The sequence below is a fragment of the Myripristis murdjan genome, chromosome 1 (genome assembly GCF_902150065.1).
Source record: "Myripristis murdjan chromosome 1, fMyrMur1.1, whole genome shotgun sequence".
NCBI classification, from domain to species: Eukaryota; Metazoa; Chordata; class Actinopteri; order Holocentriformes; family Holocentridae; genus Myripristis; species Myripristis murdjan.
Window position 1 is genome coordinate 20,558,683 of NC_043980.1, and position 19,406 is coordinate 20,578,088.

General features: G+C 40.1%; 2 protein-coding genes across 4 annotated transcripts in view; one reads left to right on the forward strand and one right to left on the reverse strand.

Moving 5' to 3' along the window:
• Positions 1-14,619, forward strand: part of prss12 (serine protease 12) — a 26,332-nt gene extending 11,713 nt beyond the window's left edge. The window contains exons 9-13 of the mRNA XM_030053096.1: positions 4,046-4,251; positions 5,088-5,166; positions 7,486-7,608; positions 11,555-11,850; positions 14,121-14,619. Of these exons, the coding sequence (XP_029908956.1) occupies positions 4,046-4,251; positions 5,088-5,166; positions 7,486-7,608; positions 11,555-11,850; positions 14,121-14,446 (1,030 nt within the window). The 3' untranslated portion in view covers positions 14,447-14,619. The remainder of the gene's footprint in view (positions 1-4,045; positions 4,252-5,087; positions 5,167-7,485; positions 7,609-11,554; positions 11,851-14,120) is intronic.
• A 3,411-nt stretch (positions 14,620-18,030) lies between these two features.
• The window catches only part of ndst3 (N-deacetylase/N-sulfotransferase (heparan glucosaminyl) 3), a 54,390-nt gene continuing 53,014 nt past the window's right edge, over positions 18,031-19,406 (reverse strand). For 2 of the 3 annotated variants that reach the window (XM_030053072.1, XM_030053062.1), the window contains one exon: positions 18,031-19,197. In XM_030053072.1, the coding sequence (XP_029908932.1) occupies positions 19,189-19,197 (9 nt within the window). In that variant the 3' untranslated portion in view covers positions 18,031-19,188. The remainder of the gene's footprint in view (positions 19,198-19,406) is intronic. The other variant, XM_030053054.1, reaches the window with a different exon arrangement.

A 19,406-nucleotide genomic window follows, 5' to 3' on the forward strand; every position in this document is an offset into this window, starting at 1 on the left:
CATGTCTGGCCCTGGTCAGGACACGGAAGCAGCTGAGAGGTGAAATGTGAATGGCACCGATAGTGTTGAAAATAGAGGTGAAAAGGCTGAATGGTGACATTGCAGTGTGATCAGTCCGCACGTTACACTCACTAAGTGGGTCCAGACTGCGCTCCCTTTTCACGAAAATCAGTCACCACTTCCTCAACCCCTTCACTCTTGGCATCGGTCTGACTCTGGCCCCCTCACTTTCTCTCCGCCGCCCCCATCTCATCTTTCAGTCCTTCTCTGTTTCCAGTTTACACCTCATCACACCTGAAATACGCCACGCTGAATCTCACAGCAGCACTGTAGATTTCAACACATCCTGCAATACTCATTTCATGCACAATTCCATTTATAATCCCTTAACAAAAAATAACAACTATAGTAAAGCTTCATCTGTTTAAAATTGTCATACAGAGGAAACCACTTACAGTGATCAAGTCCACCCATCCAGTTGATCACAATTTTTTTCTGTATTTCTCCAACAGATGACTATCTAGTTGTTATTTGTATATTTGTTACATGAATATAAAGTAATGAAAGGGACGGCTTCATTATTTTGTGAAATTTTGACCGTCAAAATACAGTACACCTGTTTCAAAGACTTTTCAGATTACAAATTTAATGACTGTATAATTCAAATATAATACAGTTGTGCTGTTTAGTAGCATCAGTAACACATTTAAGCAACAGCTTAGCAGTGGTTTAGGAACATTTCTAAAAAATAGTTATAATAATAATTACTTCAGTTTTAATTTTTCCCCACATATTGTAACACTACTTGATTACAATAAGCAAATTATTTAAACAGAATTTGCACAGGAATGATCATGTCCCAAACATTTTTATCAATGTAGCCGAAGCAGTTGATCACTGCAGCTATGATCACTATAAGTGGTTTCCACTGTATGACAAATTAATATTTAGAAATGATGCACATTGTTTCCTGTGATCACTCCCTATAGGCCATTGGTATGCTGCCAACTCTTTTTATTAGGGGTTTTAGATGTGCGCCTACCCAGAGCCAAGATAAACACTCAATAAAAGGACAGACTAATCACGCAAGCAACACAAGTGCAACATCAAGCTGGGATGAAGCAAACTACCTCATCTCATCCTCTCTGTGTCCCATTATCTCTTCCCACTGAGACACTGTCTCTTATTCCAAAACAACAGTGATAGCAAGGGGAAACTGAGCTTTCCTTCCTATGAAAAGCAGTTTCCTCATCTCCTCCCTGCCACCCCTCAAGAAGGGATACTCATCCCTCAGTCATCCCGCTCTCACTGACGCAGTCTGTCTGTAGATAAAAGCCACATCTGGACCGCATAAGCGTGAGAGAGAGAAAGCGTGTTGAAGGCGTGTTAGAGCCATGTTAGAGACCTTAGGGTCATCATTCTGCCTTGGACAGGGTGCGGTGAAAGGCTATTAAATACATCGCAGTTCCCTGAGGGTTAGAGGTTGCTGTGGTGTTGAGAAACACACATAAAACACAGACACACACACACACACACACACACACACATACACACCCAGGGATACAGGAAGAGTTTGATGGCCAGAAAAGTGTAATATGCCAAAAATGTATTTTTAGTACTGGTACTAAAAAAGTTAGCACTGTAAAAAGGCTGGAAATGTTTTGAAAATGGAATTATACTCTCACAACCTGCCACAGTTTGCAGGAAACACTATTCAGGAAAAACAAGGGGGCGCTCATTAACCTTCTTAGACTGTTTATGAGAGGCTGGAAGGAATCGTTTCCTCTTTGAAATCCAGGAATGTGCTCTACCATTTGAATGATTTCTTGGATAAACTCATGATTGATATATGAGGTCTGAATAAACCTAACCACTTGAACTCTTTTTACCCCTTAAATTTCTAAGCAGCTACAGTACAAAGTTGGTAAAAATATCCATATTGTACTTCAATGAAGCAAGGGCACACATTCAAGTGGGTGAAATATTCAAACCCAAGTTGTTTTATGGCTGCATCATTAAATCAAAATTTAGAAAATATCTAGAAAATATCTTGTGCATTTTCTTATACACATTTCCTTGTAATTTGGTGTCTTTTGAAACCTTGGAATCTCTGCTGGAATTTAAAATAAACTTCTGTGGGTTTGAACAAAGATGTTGTGCAGCCAGAGCTGTAGAGGTTAGCTCTAATAACACTGGGCAACAGACAAGATATAACAAAATGAGTAGAGCTAGTGCAGACAGTTACCATCAGCTGATTGGTTCCTGACTGGTGTGCTTTCCATAGTAAATCATCTCACTCCCTATATTCAAATCCCTTTAAATATCACGTCAGCTTACCCTTCTTGTGTAGCTGCCCTTCCACTACTTCTCATGCATTACAGCACAGCTTTAGCCCTTCTCCTCCCCAGCTCCACCTGCTCGGGTCTGTTTTCATGCCCCAGGGAGGATTGCTTTTATCCCTACGAAATATGTATATGCAGCGGCGGATTATTAAACCAAATTTGTGCAGCAGCTAACATAAAAGCAGATGTAGACTGCCAAAGTCAAAGCTGTTGTCATGCCTCATCATTTAATAAATACATTTGCATTACTTGAGCTGTCTTGACTGAACTAGATACTTGTTAAAGGTGGGAAACCAAAGATGGTGAGGATTCATGGCTAACAGTGCACGAGATAATCAGCGAGAGAAAACTGACAAATAGCTTCCCTTGGTAACTCAAACAGTTGCGTATTAAAAGTAGACTGTGTTGCATTTTTGATTCATGGTTGTGTTTCTTTGAGTTTCCACAGAGACACATCAAGCAGGCTTGATGTCAGTCTCCAGGCTTAGCTCCAAATGACTTGGAGGTTCACCCTTTGCAAACTAAGTACTGCATGGGGAGCTATTGGAGACACAGGCTCAGAACTAGATGTCTCCATAATGGGCAGGAGCGTCCCAGTGGAGTCAGTATGGATACAAGACCTGCCACCCACCACACTCCAGGGACGCAATATGAGATCATTTCAGTCAGCGGTCCATCACTCTCAATTAAAATGACAGTAACAGCCACATATACACACATGTGCACACACACAGCCTACAGGGGGATGTCTTAGTTGGTTGCTAATTAAAGTCAGAGGTCAGACTATGACAGTGTGTCACAAATACTGTTGTTATCAGATTGGAAATGGTTTGACCTGGTTTGCGTCATGTCCAAAAAATGTCCAACTATAACACCCACTCTAACATCGCTCTGCCTATATGTTCACATGCATGCACACGCTGAGTATACCGGCACACACCCACTCACACACACATACAACGATAGGACAGATAAACTGTCTTTTCTCTTAAATCCTAAATTAGTGGAATTATTGAAGTCCATTTATATAAGCTAGAAACAGATTTCTCAACCGTTTCAATCAATCATGGGTGATGCAACTTTCAGTGTTTATGCTCCTAAATTGTGGGACATCCTGACCCTGCACATTAAAGTTTGAAGTGTTTCATTTGATGTTTGAAAAGAAATGTGAAAACACCCTATTTAAACTTGCTTTAAATCAACTTTTTTTTTTTTATGATTCTTTTACTTTTCATTGCATCACTATTGTTTTTTATCAGTGATTAGTACATTGTTTGCTCTGTTATTATTTCTTGCTTTGGGCTTTTTTGTTTTAACTGCTTGACCTGTTATTTTTCTTTGAGTCACATACAAATAAATAAAATAAAGTTTATTATTTATTACTTTATTAATTGTTTTAAAACATTTCAGTTTCAAAGCAGTGAAACTCTCATTCCTGAAAGTTTTGTGGAAGCAAAGCATATCACCACATTTGAAGTGCTGGGATATGATGCCTGCATTTAAATTCACACTTCTTATTACACTATAGGACAAAACAGGCATTGTTTCATTCCAGAAGCTGACATTTCTACAGTTAATCTTGAGTTTAATCTTAGTACGTTTCTGACATTTCTACCAGTGTTTAGTTCTATATGAGTGTGCACCAACTCAGTGAATTCAAACAATGGCAATGAAATGTGGCCTGTGTGTGTCTGGCTCCTCAGTGGGGTGGCGAAGGCCCGTGTGATGGCCTACTTCGGCGAGGGGTCAGGACCGATCCATGTGGACAACGTGAAGTGTAGTGGCGAAGAGCGTTCATTGGCTGACTGTATCAAACAGATGCCCGGCATGCACAACTGTCGCCATAGTGAGGATGCAGGGGTCATCTGTGACTATGGCCAGCCACAGCCTGGCTCCAAAGAGGTCAAAGGTCAGTCATGCTATTGTGTTGCACTGGCATGTTTAAAGTATGTTTAAACTAAGAGTAGTGTTACAAAATGCTTAACTTGAATCGATTCCGTTGAAAGTTGACTTGACACTTTGAAAACAAAGCACCAAGAAAGGAACTTTTGTTTAATTCATCTTGGCTTAGAAAATAGACTTTCTTTAAGTTTGAATCAGGTTTTTCACCAAGTGTAGAGTTTGTATGGACGTGCAGTGTGTTTAACAAACACATCCATTGTGTCATACACTCTCCAAGACTAATGAGAAACATATGACTAAAGAAAAGCAAAGTGTCTGAATGGCAAGTTGGGTGAGTGTCAGTGTGTGTATGTGTGTGTGTGAGTAATATCTGTGTGAGTCCAGATGGTAAAATGGAGAGAGCTATGTTATTGCTTCACCTGGGCAGATGTTAGACTCACACATTGCTCTCTGTTGCACATATGCACTCACTTTTGTGGATACACATTAACTGTTCACTAGTGTTTCTCACCTGTGCTACTGAAAAATGGTATAAAGACATGTCTGTCTAGAGTAAGTTTTGTCTGATTGCAGAATAGTGAAGTAGATCCTCTGAAAAAACAATTGCCTTTATGTTTGCAGACCTATATATGCACACAGAGAGACTATGAAATTGATCTCTCATTTATTATTTCAATCAGCCTAATAATCTAATAAGAGCTGGGTCTGAGCTTCGTCTGAGCCCAAACGTATGGTTTAACCATCATTACCCAGTCTCCCAGCCAAACACCCACACAGACACATATATACACACTTATACACACACACACACACACACACAATGGTTTCTTCTGTCTCTGCCAGATCCTGTCGACTCAGTTTGTGGTCTGCGGCTCATACATACACGCCAGCGCCGAATCATAGGAGGAGAAAACTCTCTGAGGTAAGATGGAAGGGGCTGGAGGGTCGAAAAGCAGCCGGTAGAGATCAGATCGAGAATAAAGAATGAATGAAAGAGGGATTTTCATTCGACCAGAAATCATGGGAGCAGTCCTTTTGAACTGTTGGGAGTATATTTATTTATTTATTTATTTATTTCGATCCCTATTCGTCACAATGAACAACAAATCAACAACAGTAAAACTTTCAATAACAATAATTACAGCAATGACAAAGTACCCACACTCTATCAGTTAATAATCAGTACATAATCAATAAGACATTTGATACAGCTCAAAAATAATGTGGTATCACTAAAAATGGCATATACAGTGGCTGAGAAAATAAAATGACCAAAAAAAAAAAATGTCCTTGTTAATGATCAGATAGTCAGATATTATGTAGCAGATCAGGTTCTGTTTGCAGAGGGGCTGCTGTTCCGAGCTATTAGGTTCGGGATTTTAGACAATAAAAATTTTCTTATAAATCAGAGCTGAGAAATAACCGTCCTGTTGCTCACCAGTGACCAACCTTATGTGCATTCTTATGATATTCTTCTGTTACAGTTCAGAGCGAGTCGTGCTGCATGTGTGCATGGATGCGAGGGCTAAATGTGTGCCTGTCATCTAGCGTGATTTACTATATGTTGAAGAGGAAGAGGCATACTTTACTTGCTAACACTGCAATGACACAAGAAAGACCTGTGTTTGCATTCATGCCTATCTCTATGAAATCTGTGTGTGCGTTCACATGTGTGTGTTGATGTGCATCTTTATTGTAAACATTTACATTCATATTTCACCGCCACTGTAACTGGTATGTTGGATATTATTATTATCATGATAGTGGCATGTGTTTTTAGGCATATTCATGTGAACACAACAACATACATGATAGAAACTTCATAAATTCACCATGTACACTGTAGCTGTCAGCTGATTTTGGAGCACATTGCTGCATAAATTTGCATAATGAAGGCAAACTGTTTCTTTAATTACTTCAACTCTAATTAATTTAATTATGATACAAAGCCTTTATTAATACCACTCCTTTTATGTGAAGATAAGTATGCTGATGTAGACTTGTTTGCCCATTAATGCATTAATTAGTTTAATTATTGGTCTCATTAGTGCCTAGTAACTAGTTTATATATCAGGGTGATTATGGTAGCACACTAGGCAGCTCAAGTGCCTCTAGTTTATACATGCATGGGTATGTGTTTCTATGTGTTGCATTGTGTGTGCCACCAGGAATGTGTGAGTGAGTAGGTTAGTGGATGTGCGTGTTTAGATTATGATATACTATACAATGTGTTTCTACATTAAGTGGCAACATGTAAACTGTTAATTATCCTCTCATGAGTAATATTATTTTTATCCTGCTACATAACAGTTAACGTTAGGAGACATCTGTTACTGCTGCTGCAGTTTTGGAGCCCTATTTTCAGGAATCAATGCACAAGCACAGGCACTGGTGCACGTTCATGGTACAAGTGCGCTTGTGTGTGGACTAAAAGATTTTTGGAATTTCATGACCAGAGACCCCAACGCAGTAGTCGTACAACTGTGGTGCACCTGTGATGGCATGGCAGGGACCGGTGTCAGTTATAGCCAATTAAATCTGCTCCTTTCATTCACTCTAAAGAAACAGTTTACCCAAAATACAAAAAGATATTTTCCCACTTACCCTTAATGTAATCTATTCATCCAGCTCAAACAGTCAAATGTATTTTTTTTCATGTTTGAGCTCCACTCATCCAGCCTCACTGTATTTGGGTGAGGGCAGACAGGGATTGCGGCAAACTTTGCCAAATCACACAGAAACTGGTGCAGTGTCTTGGTTGTACGAACTGCACTATGGGTGAGCTTCCTTTAAAAATAGTGTGGCATAGTGCACTGAGAGATTTGTAACCGAGGAGACACCAGAAAAGCTGTGCCAAGAAAGCATCTCTCAAGAGAAAACTGATGTCTTCATCTGGGAGGAGCAGCATTATAAGGCACAAATAGTTGGTAACCTAAATATGTTGCTAATGGCTGGTTTCAATGCTTTTCTGACACCTTGGACTTGTCTTAAAATTTTTTAGACTCTGTCTTGCATTGGTCTCAGCCTTGCCTGGATGTCAACCGTATTTTATAGGCATCCAGCATTTAATAGGCTGCAGATTATGTATTGTGTGGCTATTTGTCAAAATCTTTAGTGCTAATGAGCTGGATGTTGAACAGTAGATATAATAGTTTGGATTCTGGCTTTTTTTTTGTCATCTGAGCACATCTAAAACTGTGTATGTGTGATGTGTGTGTTATTTGTGCACTCCTGTCTAAAGGGGTGGCTGGCCATGGCAGGCTGCGGTTCGTTTGCGAGGATCTCGGGGAGATGGGAGGTTGGTGTGTGGAGCGACTCTCATCGACAGCTGTTGGGTTCTCACTTCAGCACACTGTTTCAAGAGGTAAAATGCACACACACACACACACACACACACACACATTTCCCAGTTTCTTTATTTAGATTTCCATGCATGCAGTATTTTCATCCTGTTTCTGTCATGTTCTGTCACACACCTACATCTAAGTGTAGGTGTGTGTGCTTGCCTCTGTGTCTTCAGGAAAACTTAAGTTGGGATCTCCAGCCTAGACAGCCATTTTTGCTTGAGGCCTGAAATTCAACAGCTACACCCCCAGACAAAATCCCCACTCTAAAAACATGCTCAGAGCTATGATAGAGGCCAGGTAACTTCAATAATGCTGGCAGTAATCAGTGGTGGTTTGGCTGTGGTTGTGGTGCAGGTGGTGTCTGACAAGGCAGCGAGACAGACAGCTATTTCATCTCAGCCACTTCATCTAGTCCGGGGGCCTCTGCATGGCGCCACCATTTGACATCCATCACCCTATGTGTACTGCAGGGAAGGCAGGGGGGAGACATATGCAAAAAGGAACGGACACAGGGAGAAAAAGAGAGAAATATCTACCATGTGGTATACGTTTTGAGTATGAGACTCACTCATATTCTCCTGTCGCACTGTGTTTTGGCTATGCTAAATATGTTTTGTTGTAATACCATGTATTCGTTCCAAGGACTTTCTATGAAAACCAGGACATTCTCCAGGCCCCACTAGCTCCAGCACTATCAATCTTGATATTTCTACATTTAAAAGAAGGGGAAAAAAAACTTTTCAAGATTCCTTCTAGTGCCATTTATTTTTTTAAATTCCCAGGCCTGTTCACCATCTGAGGTAAACACAGGAAACATAAAGTAGCAGTGCAGTGCTGGCACAAATTCCACTAGTGGCACACCAGAAAGGTTTTCCAGAGTCAATTTTGATTACAGTTTTTGAATGGTGTGATTAGCCAGATGCATGATACCTTTTATGCACAATATGCAGGCTTCCTACAAATAAGAGCACATTTTGTAAGGGTGAACAAGATGGACAACATGCCTGTGCTGCGAACACAGTGACTATTGTAATTTTGCTCATTCGTTTATTAATTTGAATCGGGACAATGAAAATTCCCATCCCTAGTTGGGCTTTTTAAGAATGAACATTAAAAATGCATAGACACACACACACACACACACACACACACACACACGCACACTCAGAACAACCACCTCCCTTATCTGGCAGTTGGAAAGGTAATTGGTGATTACTTGTTACCTCTGTAACTCTGTACCTCTGTACTGTTTACCAGACAATCATGATTGGTAGCCGATCGGAGTGTGTCTTGAATATGCAAAGGCTCTGCCGTTTGTCCAGTAGACTAAATTGGTTCTTCTCTATTGTCATAGTCTGTGAAATTCAAACCACAATGTCAGAAATTAACTGCCAGATGGACGACATGCCTACGCTACAAATGTCCTGCTGACTTCTGCAAGTTGGCTCATTCGTTTCACAGCATATGTTCGACTGCTTTCCTGATCCAACAGCTGAAAGCTCATGTTTTGTGTGTGTGTGTGTGATTGGGTATTTGAAGTGGTGATGTTGATAATGTTTGGTGGCCAGTAGACTTGTGCACCTGTAAATGTCACGCCTAAGAAATGACGGAAACTGGGCTTTTTTTTTTTGTATGTTGTCATCATAGAGATAATTTTAAGCAGAGAGGAAAGGTCACACACATCACAAGGCATGATAAATGTGATTTGATTTGATTTGATTTGACAAGAGGCATTTCGTTAATGCTGATATTCACAGCAATAGCACTCTGACATTTAACTTATGCATTACTCCACATTATAAATGTTGTGTAATAACAGTTGTTTACGCGGTGATCTACATTGTAATAAATTTGGCACAGTGATGGCACAAAGATGAACACATTTCCAAAAACAGCTAAGTTAAGTTATGGATAGTCATCAGAAGCCTGGATATGGCAGCCTCCTGCATTTTTTTGCTTTTTGTCTTTTGACTGTATAAGGCAGTGCTGCCTCCCACACTATGGTTACGCTCAGTGATGTGGGTAAGATGAGGGTTAGGAAGAGTTGCCTTTCAGGCAACTTTCTGGGGAACAAAGAGCCATATAAAGTGTGGATCCTATAATGGAAACCTCCGTTCAAGCCACCTTGCAGTCAGAAAATGCTCAGGTTCAGTTCAGTCGAGGTTTGAATTCTGACTGAACCATTTGTGTTGGTGGAGCAAAAGAAATAAGTGAATCATAATCTGTTGTCGCTTGTTACTGTTAATTGATGAATGGCCATGTTTGAAAAGCTGTTGTATAAAAGCAATATCACACTCCAAGTTGTGTTGTTATAGTGAATATGAGCATGGCTGTGATTCTGTTCGACATCCCTGAGAGAATCACAGCCATGCTGATATTCAGAATAATGATTCTTCAGGCCTGTGCTTGATTGCCTTCACTATGACAGCTTTGAAAAGTCATTTGCTGCCTGTAAGCCAAAGCACACGCTAAGATAGGGACTTCCGAGTTTACAGTGTCACCTTTCATATAGGGTTACCAAAATAAGGTGACACACACATGTACACACACTCAGGCACACATCTCCACAGCTATAGACATAAATGCACACACAACTGAAACAGTTAATACACATCAACATGCCAGCATACTCATGCATGTAAATACCATGATATCTAAATTTACAGTCACTGAGTCTAACTGACTTGATCACATTACCTGATCCCTAGGATGCATAAAAACTGAGCCCAGGTCAGTACCCGCAGACAGTTGAAATATTTATTCTATTTATATGTAGAGTAGATCTACACCTGGGTGCTGGCCAATTGTAATACAACTCCAGCAGAGTTTCAACTGCTTTTAGCAACAACAACTTGTGAAAGGCAACATAGATACAACACTCAGTATCTATTCTAATCATGAGATAATGCCTTCAGTACAGGGTCAAGCATGTTTGGATTGTACCTCTTCTCTGTCAACAGCTTCCTTTAACAATGAGCCAATGACTCAGTTTAACTGTGTGTATGCGTGTGAGTGTGTGTGTGTTTGTTGGTGTGTGGGTGGGTGTGTATATACCTGGCTGTCTGGTCAGCAGTGTCTTTGTATGTCTCCCCTCTGCCAGGAAAGCAGTGGCATTCCCAGGTCAGGATATCTTTCCGGAAACATTCTGGTGGTTGTAACGGGACACGGGGCCTTGGCTCGACCAAAAGGCCTCCTTCTCTCCTCTTCCTTTCCTTCCTTCCCCCTCCTTCTTTCTTTTATCTTTCTCCTCCTGCTATCTGACTCACCTCGCTCCATTCCACTCCTCCGCTGCTCCATTTCAAACAGGTCAAACATTTGCAGCAGGCAGATGAAGGGCAGAGCAAACACAAGCAATTATGCAAACCCTGACTCAGATGTATGCACAGACACAGCGGCAGATTTATGGTTATCATTATTGTCTTCACTGTTACTTCATCCCCTGTTGCTGTCTTCATCTGTTTAGCCATCAGCCGTGCTTATAAACCATTTTTTCATAATTCATAATTTATATTCAGTTATTTTATATTGGATCATTCATACAAAATATGTGAAAGCATTTCACACAGAATGCAGCAATGATTTTTCTCTCTCTGGGAGCTGTTTATCTCTTATTTCCTCTGTCTTAACACTGGGAATTTCATGTCCTTGCTCCTGCCCAAACCTTTAGTCTTTAGGCTTTTTTTTCACCAGCACTTCTTGGGTAAAGGGAGGCCGGCCGAGGTTAATTATTGCGAAACCTTGTATAGTTTTTGTAATATAATTTTTGTAAAAAGAGGTGAAACAAAAGAATTAAGGGATATGTGGTAGAGACAGAGAAGGAAGAAAGGAAGAAAGAGAGAAAATCTGTTAATTAAATTCTTGAGGAGAGTCTCTAAAATGTCTGTGTGGCTAGGATATGCTTATAAAATGCTGACTTTATGACTGCATGTGCTCATGGCCTCATTGTGTTCCCTCTCTGTCCAGGTACGGAAACAGCACTAAGCAGTATAAAGTTAGAGTGGGTGACTACCACTCCCTGGTTCCTGAGGAATATGAAGAGGAGTACGGCGTCGAGCACATTGTCCTTCATCCCAGTTACCACTCCCATAGCAACGATTATGACCTGGCCCTGGTCCGTCTGTCACCTGGGGCATTGGGCCACAGGCCAGGACAGTGTGTGTCATTCAGCCGTCATGTCCTTCCCGCCTGTCTGCCTCTGAGGAAAGAGAGAGTGCTCAAACAAGCCAGCAACTGTCACATTACCGGCTGGGGCGACACAGGTGAGAAAATGTGTTAAGAGTGTTGGGTGCAGTAGCTGTCAGTCACAGTCTGACTAATGTCAGCTACAAAGTCAGATACGGTGGAATGGAATGCTCCATCATTAAATGATGCACTGGATATTTTTCAACCCATATTAGACAGGTTGATAACCATCATTTATAATGGTACATTGCACAAGTTCATCACTAGTTTTAGTGACAAGAAAACCAGGTAACACTGTGCATCAATAGGACAGCCTCAAAAATTAGAAATGTCTTTTTTCACTGGGAACAGAGAAATTGTCCACCCAAACAATACTGCAAACAGTGCTTTCTAACAATTTTTACATAGAATTTTCATTGTCTCAGGCTACATATACATCCACACTATTCTGCTGCAAACTCAGTTCATGCTGCGTTCTTTGGACTTCAGAATATCAGTAAATTTCACACCTGCAACAACATGGCACTTATTCTGTTAACAAGTTATAAGTGAACGCTCACAAGAAGAAACTAATATTTTACCCTATTGGGAATACCAAAGAAAGGAGCTTCCGTCCTTTTTTTCCTGAACGCAATGTTGCTGCATCACAAATTTACAAGACTGAAATTCTGAGGTCCAAGTTCAAGTGAACGCAGCATTAGCTGACTTAGGTAGGGTGGATGTATTTAAGACAAATTGTTATCTTAAATACTAACTGAAATGTGTTAGACAGCACCATTTGCAACCAGTTTTTTAGCGAACAATTTTAAGTCATATTTGACCTTGCCATTAGTTTCCTATTTTCAAAAACTCACTTTTGAATTGTGTTGCAGTCCAGCAAGAAGGTGATTGGTAAGCGGAGTGGTAAGTGGTGTTTTTGTGTTACGTATGGTTATAAATGATGGATATCACCATTTTAATATTAGACCTGGGTTGAAAAATACCAAAGGTATCATTTAAGTGAGCTTGTTTGACTTCTGAACATCTGTGTGTGTCCGTACCCTGCGGAGTGATCTATGAGTTAAATGCTGATGTCATCAGCCAGAGCCACTTTTAAATAGTCGTTCACAGGGGGTTCTGGAAGGTGACAGCACACACATACACCAAAATATGTACTATCTCATGAGTGCAAAGTGCATTTTTTGGTGCTGGTGCTTCAATTCATGTGTCAGCGTGTTTCTTAGTTCACATGAGAGCACAGGCCAGAGCGAGCATGTGATGTAGAGCCATGGGGAGGGCAGTTCGGCTTAGGGTGAGATGTCTGTAATGTACAGCTGTTTGGATATTTTGGCTAGCTGCCAGTGTGACATCATACACACACACACACACACACACACACACACACACACACACACACACACACACACACACACACATACACAGACAAAGCACACAAACTACATATCATCCTCAGCTGTCATGTTTTAGGCAGGGGTATGAATCTTTGGCACAACAGAAATTCTCTTTAATTCACAATTCAGAATTCAATTTGCCAAAAATTTATATGCGTTAAAGGTATATTACACAAAATTGCCATGGGTCATTTGAAATGAGAACCCTTTGTACATAACTGACAAAGATGTGAAATAAACACATAATCTGTCAGTGCGTCAGTCTTACTCAACCATCAAGTTAAGTGCTTATGTCACAATTTGTCAAAATGACTCTAAAAAGTCCTCACTTCAGTCAACATTGGCATAATGGCACTGTGCATTGTGTGCATCCAAATTGTCAAGTCAAGTCAGGTCAAATTTATTTATAAAGCACATTTAAAAACAGCCACAGCTGACCAAAGTGCTGTGCAAAGGCAAAATCTAGAACTTAAAATACAATAAAATGAAATAAAATAATATAATTATAATAATAACAATCATAAAATCATTGTTAAAATCATAACAACTCACAAAAATCAAACATCAGCATGAGAAATAAGCACAATATGAAAAACATACCCAATATACAAGTAGCCAATAAGATCAGGAGGGCTCAAACGCTATTTTATAAAGGTATGTTTTGAGCCGAGGCTTCAAAGACACACAGATCTGATCAAGAAAGGCCGGCTGCTCCACAGTCTGAGGGCAGTGGCTGTGCAAGCTCGGTCACCTCTGAGCTGATGTTCAGAGCAAGGGACAGCCTGGGGGCCCGTGTCAGATGACCTGAGGGACCTAGAGGTGTCAGAGATCTGTCATACAGGAGAGGCCCAGTGCATTCAGGGCTTTACAAGCAAACAGCAAGACACATAAACACATGCACTGATGTAAAACTGTACTTTTTACACACATTCAACAACCCTGTCCCTCTCCTCCAGGCCGCTCATACTCTAAGACCCTGCAGCAGGCCCCGCTCTCCCTGCTCCCCCGTCGCCACTGCCAACAGCGCTTCCACGGCGCCTTCACAAACCGCATGCTGTGCGCTGGCAGCATCCAATCAGAGAGGCGTGTGGACAGTTGCCGGGGCGACAGCGGGGGTCCGTTGGTGTGTGAGCGTCCGGGTGGGGGCTGGGTGGTTTACGGGGTCACGTCCTGGGGTCACGCCTGCCGGACTCAACAGTCCCCTGGCGTCTACACCAAAGTGTCTGCCTTCAGCTCCTGGATACGTAAGGTGATCGGACGTGATGAAGGCAAAGGGTGGTGAGAAGGTGGCTTGGTGAACTTTAATAAAGGACTTCTCAATCAGAAAGAGAGACTCCTCAAGGCTGACTTGATCGGTCAAAGAGAGACGAAGCAATACTGTGCAGTTATGAGCAATCTGAATCAGGACTTTTGAATGGACGGGCCAGTGCAAGGCTGGCTTTTTTCTCCTGGAGAGAGAGAGAGAGAGAGAGCAAAGAAGGACCATTCTCTCATCTTTCTAACATATTAGCGCTTATTTTAATGTTTCAACCTTAACCAGTGAGGTTTTGGACAGGATTGGGTTTTGACACTGTGTCCTCACTTAACATCTTTTCATTGTCTTATATGAAAATGCATAACGCAAAAAAATATTCTTCTTTTTTTAGAAATAGTTAATCATAACCAGAAATGTTGCCTGTGCTTGCTTTTGTTGGGAACTAGTTGTAATTGCTAGTTACGATGACATATGTTACACTAGAGGTAGTTAAAATTTGAAAAAGGACCACAGTATATAAAAACATACACATGCATGCACTCACACGGACATACAAGTGATGGCATGGCATGAATTTACAGCCTTGCACTTAGACCCCCCTATAAGGTAATTGCATTATATTCAGTGCTTTTGTGTTAAGTATTTTAGTCATATTGACATTTGCCAAAGTGAAATGTGTCTTTTAACCTTGTATCATTTGTGTAATGTTTGACCATTGTGTTCTTTGTTCTTTCTTTGTGTAAAAACAGACTTCAGGTATGTTGGTTAGTGATTACTCAGGCATTTACAATGTAAATCCATCTGGTATTTGTCCCTGTCTCAGTGGTGCTTGACATTTGCACAGAAAGCAAACAACTGTTTGTACAATGTCTCTCAATCAAACATAATAAGTGTCTGTATTTATTTATTTTTAATACCTGTGCTCTTAATTCACGTCCTATTGTCCTTGTAGGATAATTCAGTGTTGTCACAGTGTCGACAACACCGAGGGGAGACAATCTGCTACACTTGAAATTAATGGACACTACACTTTGATTGGTGTTTATTGATATTATGTGTTATGTTTTTAAATGTACTGTAATGTTTCCTCCTATACTAAGATTTTGTAAGCAAAAATGTTTGTTGTTATGCATTTATTGGCAAAAATGAATGAAAAATGTCATTTTTGTTAAAAGATTTTATTGTATTAATACTCTCACTTCTCATAAATTACATGTTAAGGGAGATTGTTTGTGTGTGTGTGTGTGTGTGTGTGTGTGTGTGTGTGTGTGTGTGTGTGTGTGTGTGTGCGTGCGTGTGTGTGTTCTGTCATTCCCACTCATCAAAGAGGTGACAGTGGTTGTAACAAGAGACTCTTTCAGTTCGGTTTTCTGTCTACAAACTGAGAAAGTGAGCACTACCATGTCAGACAATGCATTTGCACACACACCCCCACAGTGCTGAGTGCTGGCATGTCACACACACCGTCCACAGGAATGACAGCCATTCTCTGTGCTGCCTTTATTTACTAGGCAAACAGCTCAGGTTGACCCGTAGCAGACATTCAAAAGCTGTGACCAACTGGCTAGAGGACTGTCGTAATGAGAAGCAACATTATCGAGTTTTACATATATTTTCTTCTCTCCATTATTCATTGTTTTTCATGCTTTGTGCTCCATGTGCTTGGAAAACAGGTGTGAGTGCAAATAATTCAGTTGTTGCTCCTGCTCTCAGAATACAGTGTTTCTAATCCATACAGTTCATTTTTTTGTTCATCATCAGCCAAATATGTGCTTACATCTTTGAAAATAGCATCATCTTCTGGATGAGCCATCTCATTAGATATTTTAGATATAGAATTTCTAGAAATGGCAGATGCCATGTTGTCGAAGTGATATTTGTATTTCCAAAATGGTGTTGTATTTTGCTCTGTATAATCATGACTAATTTAAATTTTCTGTGTAATTCCATTCCACTTAGACTTTTAAATAAAAACTTGTATTATTAAAATAAATAACTATTTCCTATTATGTAATGAAAAATGTTAGTATAATAAATGGGCATAAGTTAATATAATATACTCATTTTATATATGGTGGTTGACTTGATTTGAGTTATCACCCTGCTTTTAAATACATTTTATTCCTTGGTTAAGACATTTGGCATTTATGAGCTTGAGTTTGAGGCACATGTTCTCTTAAAATGAAATGTATTTATGTGTTACCGTATTTCTTTGGCCCTTTGCCGCCCTCGTAGAATTTTACTGGCGAATGGAGAAAGAGTTACAAACTCAGTGAAAAGTCTTTAATCAGTATTATAATGTGCAGAAGTGCTGCATTTTATCAAATTGTCTGTTATGCAGAGGAGACCGAGACATTGATGATGGCATCAGTATTTCACACAGTCAGATTTAATTAAGAAGCTTCTTGCTAAAATGAGACATCCACCATTTGAAAAGTTGACACATTTTCTTTCCAAATGATTGCTGGCATGACAATAAACCACATTATGGATTGTCATGACAGCAATGAGTCCCCTTATGACATTTTCCTCCAAAATATTTGTGATGTTGTGACTATAATCATCATCTGTGTTGTTTTTCACTAATATTGGCTGATAAATTTGTTCAAATTAGAGAAACATCATCCATTCCAAAACTGATTATTTTTCCGATAAGAGATTGGCCTGCATCTACCGGGTACACAGCAGGAGTGCGAAATCATAAGGATGAATCATTAACTGTACACACCACTGAAATAAGTGAAAAACTTGAAATAACTGAATATATTATTTGTGCATGCAAAATATTGTGCCAACATGCTGTTTAGCTTTGCCAAGAAGGCCTAATTTATTGCTTGTATTGAAATTGAATGGATGAGTGGCTTCTCAGGTGCCAGACAAGAGTATTTTCACTGGTTATTTTTCCCAATCAGAATATCACACACAAACTTCCAATTATTTATTGCAATTAGAAATTCACAATTATTCTAATGGGATTATTATCTACTGGAAAAGTTAAAATAGGCCTATATTCTTGATACTTTTTCAGGATGCATCTGTTTTAGGTGTAGGTAAAGGACATTGATGGGACTGAAATGAATAAAAACACAATATACTTTACAATTAAAAGTTTAACATATTTTAAGCTCTGCCCAGTTAATCTCCAAAACTGTCTTCCAACAAGAACATAGTTTCTTAAAAACTTTAAAACACTAAATAAATCAGCTGTTTTCAGTTACCAGAGCTGTTAAAATAGAGATGCTGTGAGCTTTGTTTCCTGAGAGTGCCCTCTTGTGGCCATTATGACACATTACAAGCAAAGTGCTTTGACAGTGGAACTGCAAATGTAAGCGAGCTACATGCAAAGTGGTACTTTATGGATTATGAGTGAAACACACTATCATATATAATTGTGTTCTTATGTTTTTTGAGTGGTAAACTGTATTATTTCCTCTTATGTTACTGAAAAATTCTCATCAAGTTGGGACAAAGTTAATGTAGCTTCATAAAATTTGTGTGTTTGCAGTGTGTGTGCGTGTGTTTGTGTGTGTGTTTGTATGTCTGCTTGCTTAAGTGACTCCAAACAAAAAACATCTTGTGCTGGCAATTATATCCATGTCTTTTATTTTGGTTTCTGTGTTGGACATTTACATTTTTTTTTTTTTTTTTTTTTTTGCATTCAAATTGAAGCTTAACAATATAGGCCACTGGTTTAAAAAAAGAAAAAGGAAATTGAAACTTGAATGAGACATTGCCAAAACAAAAACTGGCTGTGACAGTAGCTACTTAGGCATTGAGAGTCTGGGAGTTGGGTGTCACATCCAGGGGGCTCATTTTGGCTGGTTTGACTTTTCTCTGAGCTTTCTCTCCACAAGCTCATGTCTTCTTCGTTGTTAGGGCTGCACTTATCAGTAGGATCATGCTATGCCAGATGGACATAGTATTTCTCTGCGTGTCTTGTCACAGGGAACTAATGAGCAGGCAATGAATCTTGCTCCAGTAAGGTGACTCCTTTCCAGTCTATACTTTCCACAATAAAATCTTCATGTGATGTTACTGGGGGGCGAACAAGGCTGCCAGAACACGGAGAAAAGGATGACACTCTAGTTCCACTTAAAAAAAACTAACAAAAATAATGAAAACCTATCATAGAAAATAACAGCTTGTGCTCTTTCTCGATGACAGGCGAACCAAACAAGAAAATTAAACCTATACAGAGTGTTTTTATGATTTGGGAACACATGGAACAGAACTTAGTGCAAAGTCATCTCTACGGGAACCAAGCACAGCTGACCAGCGCTGTTCTGGCATCATAAATAAAAGGTAAAAACAAAACAGAAAATAATAACCATCGCAGAGTCACTGCACAAAGAGTTCAGCACAGTTCTGAGTAGGGTTTGGGAAGCAAAGACTTGCCAAATGCTCCTCGTGTCCCTCAGTCTTGTCCATCATTATTACGTAGTTCTCCCTTTTAGAGCCACTTGAGTCATCTGAAACTGTCCTTTCTCCTTCCATCCATCCATCCATCCATCCATCCATGCTTCCGTCAATCCATCCATCCATCCCCTAAACAATACAGTCTCAGGGCCTCTCAGTGCTTTTATCTCTTCTGCTCCCTGTCAAAGATTCAGCAGGGTCATAGGTCCTAGGTGAAACAAGGCGCCCCTGTCCTTGCCTTCACCTCAGGGCTCATTGCAGGGCTACAGAGAGTGCATCTGAAGGTCAGCTGCTCCTGGTCGCTTCCTGGTGACTGACCCTTGATCTTTAACCCTGGCTCCTGGGTTCAAAGGTTATCTGACCTTAAGAAAGAGCAAGCGAGGGGGGAATGGAGAGGGAGATTGGAGGAGGGAGAAAGTAAAAACAACAACAAACAAAGAAGAAATTAGTGAAGAGAGCAGTACAGGAACTGAGACAGAGTGGCTTAATTTTATTTACTTATTGATATAAACGCCAACAATGTCAACGGGAAAGGAAACGAGTTAAAAGTGAGAGCGTCAAGCTTGTCAAA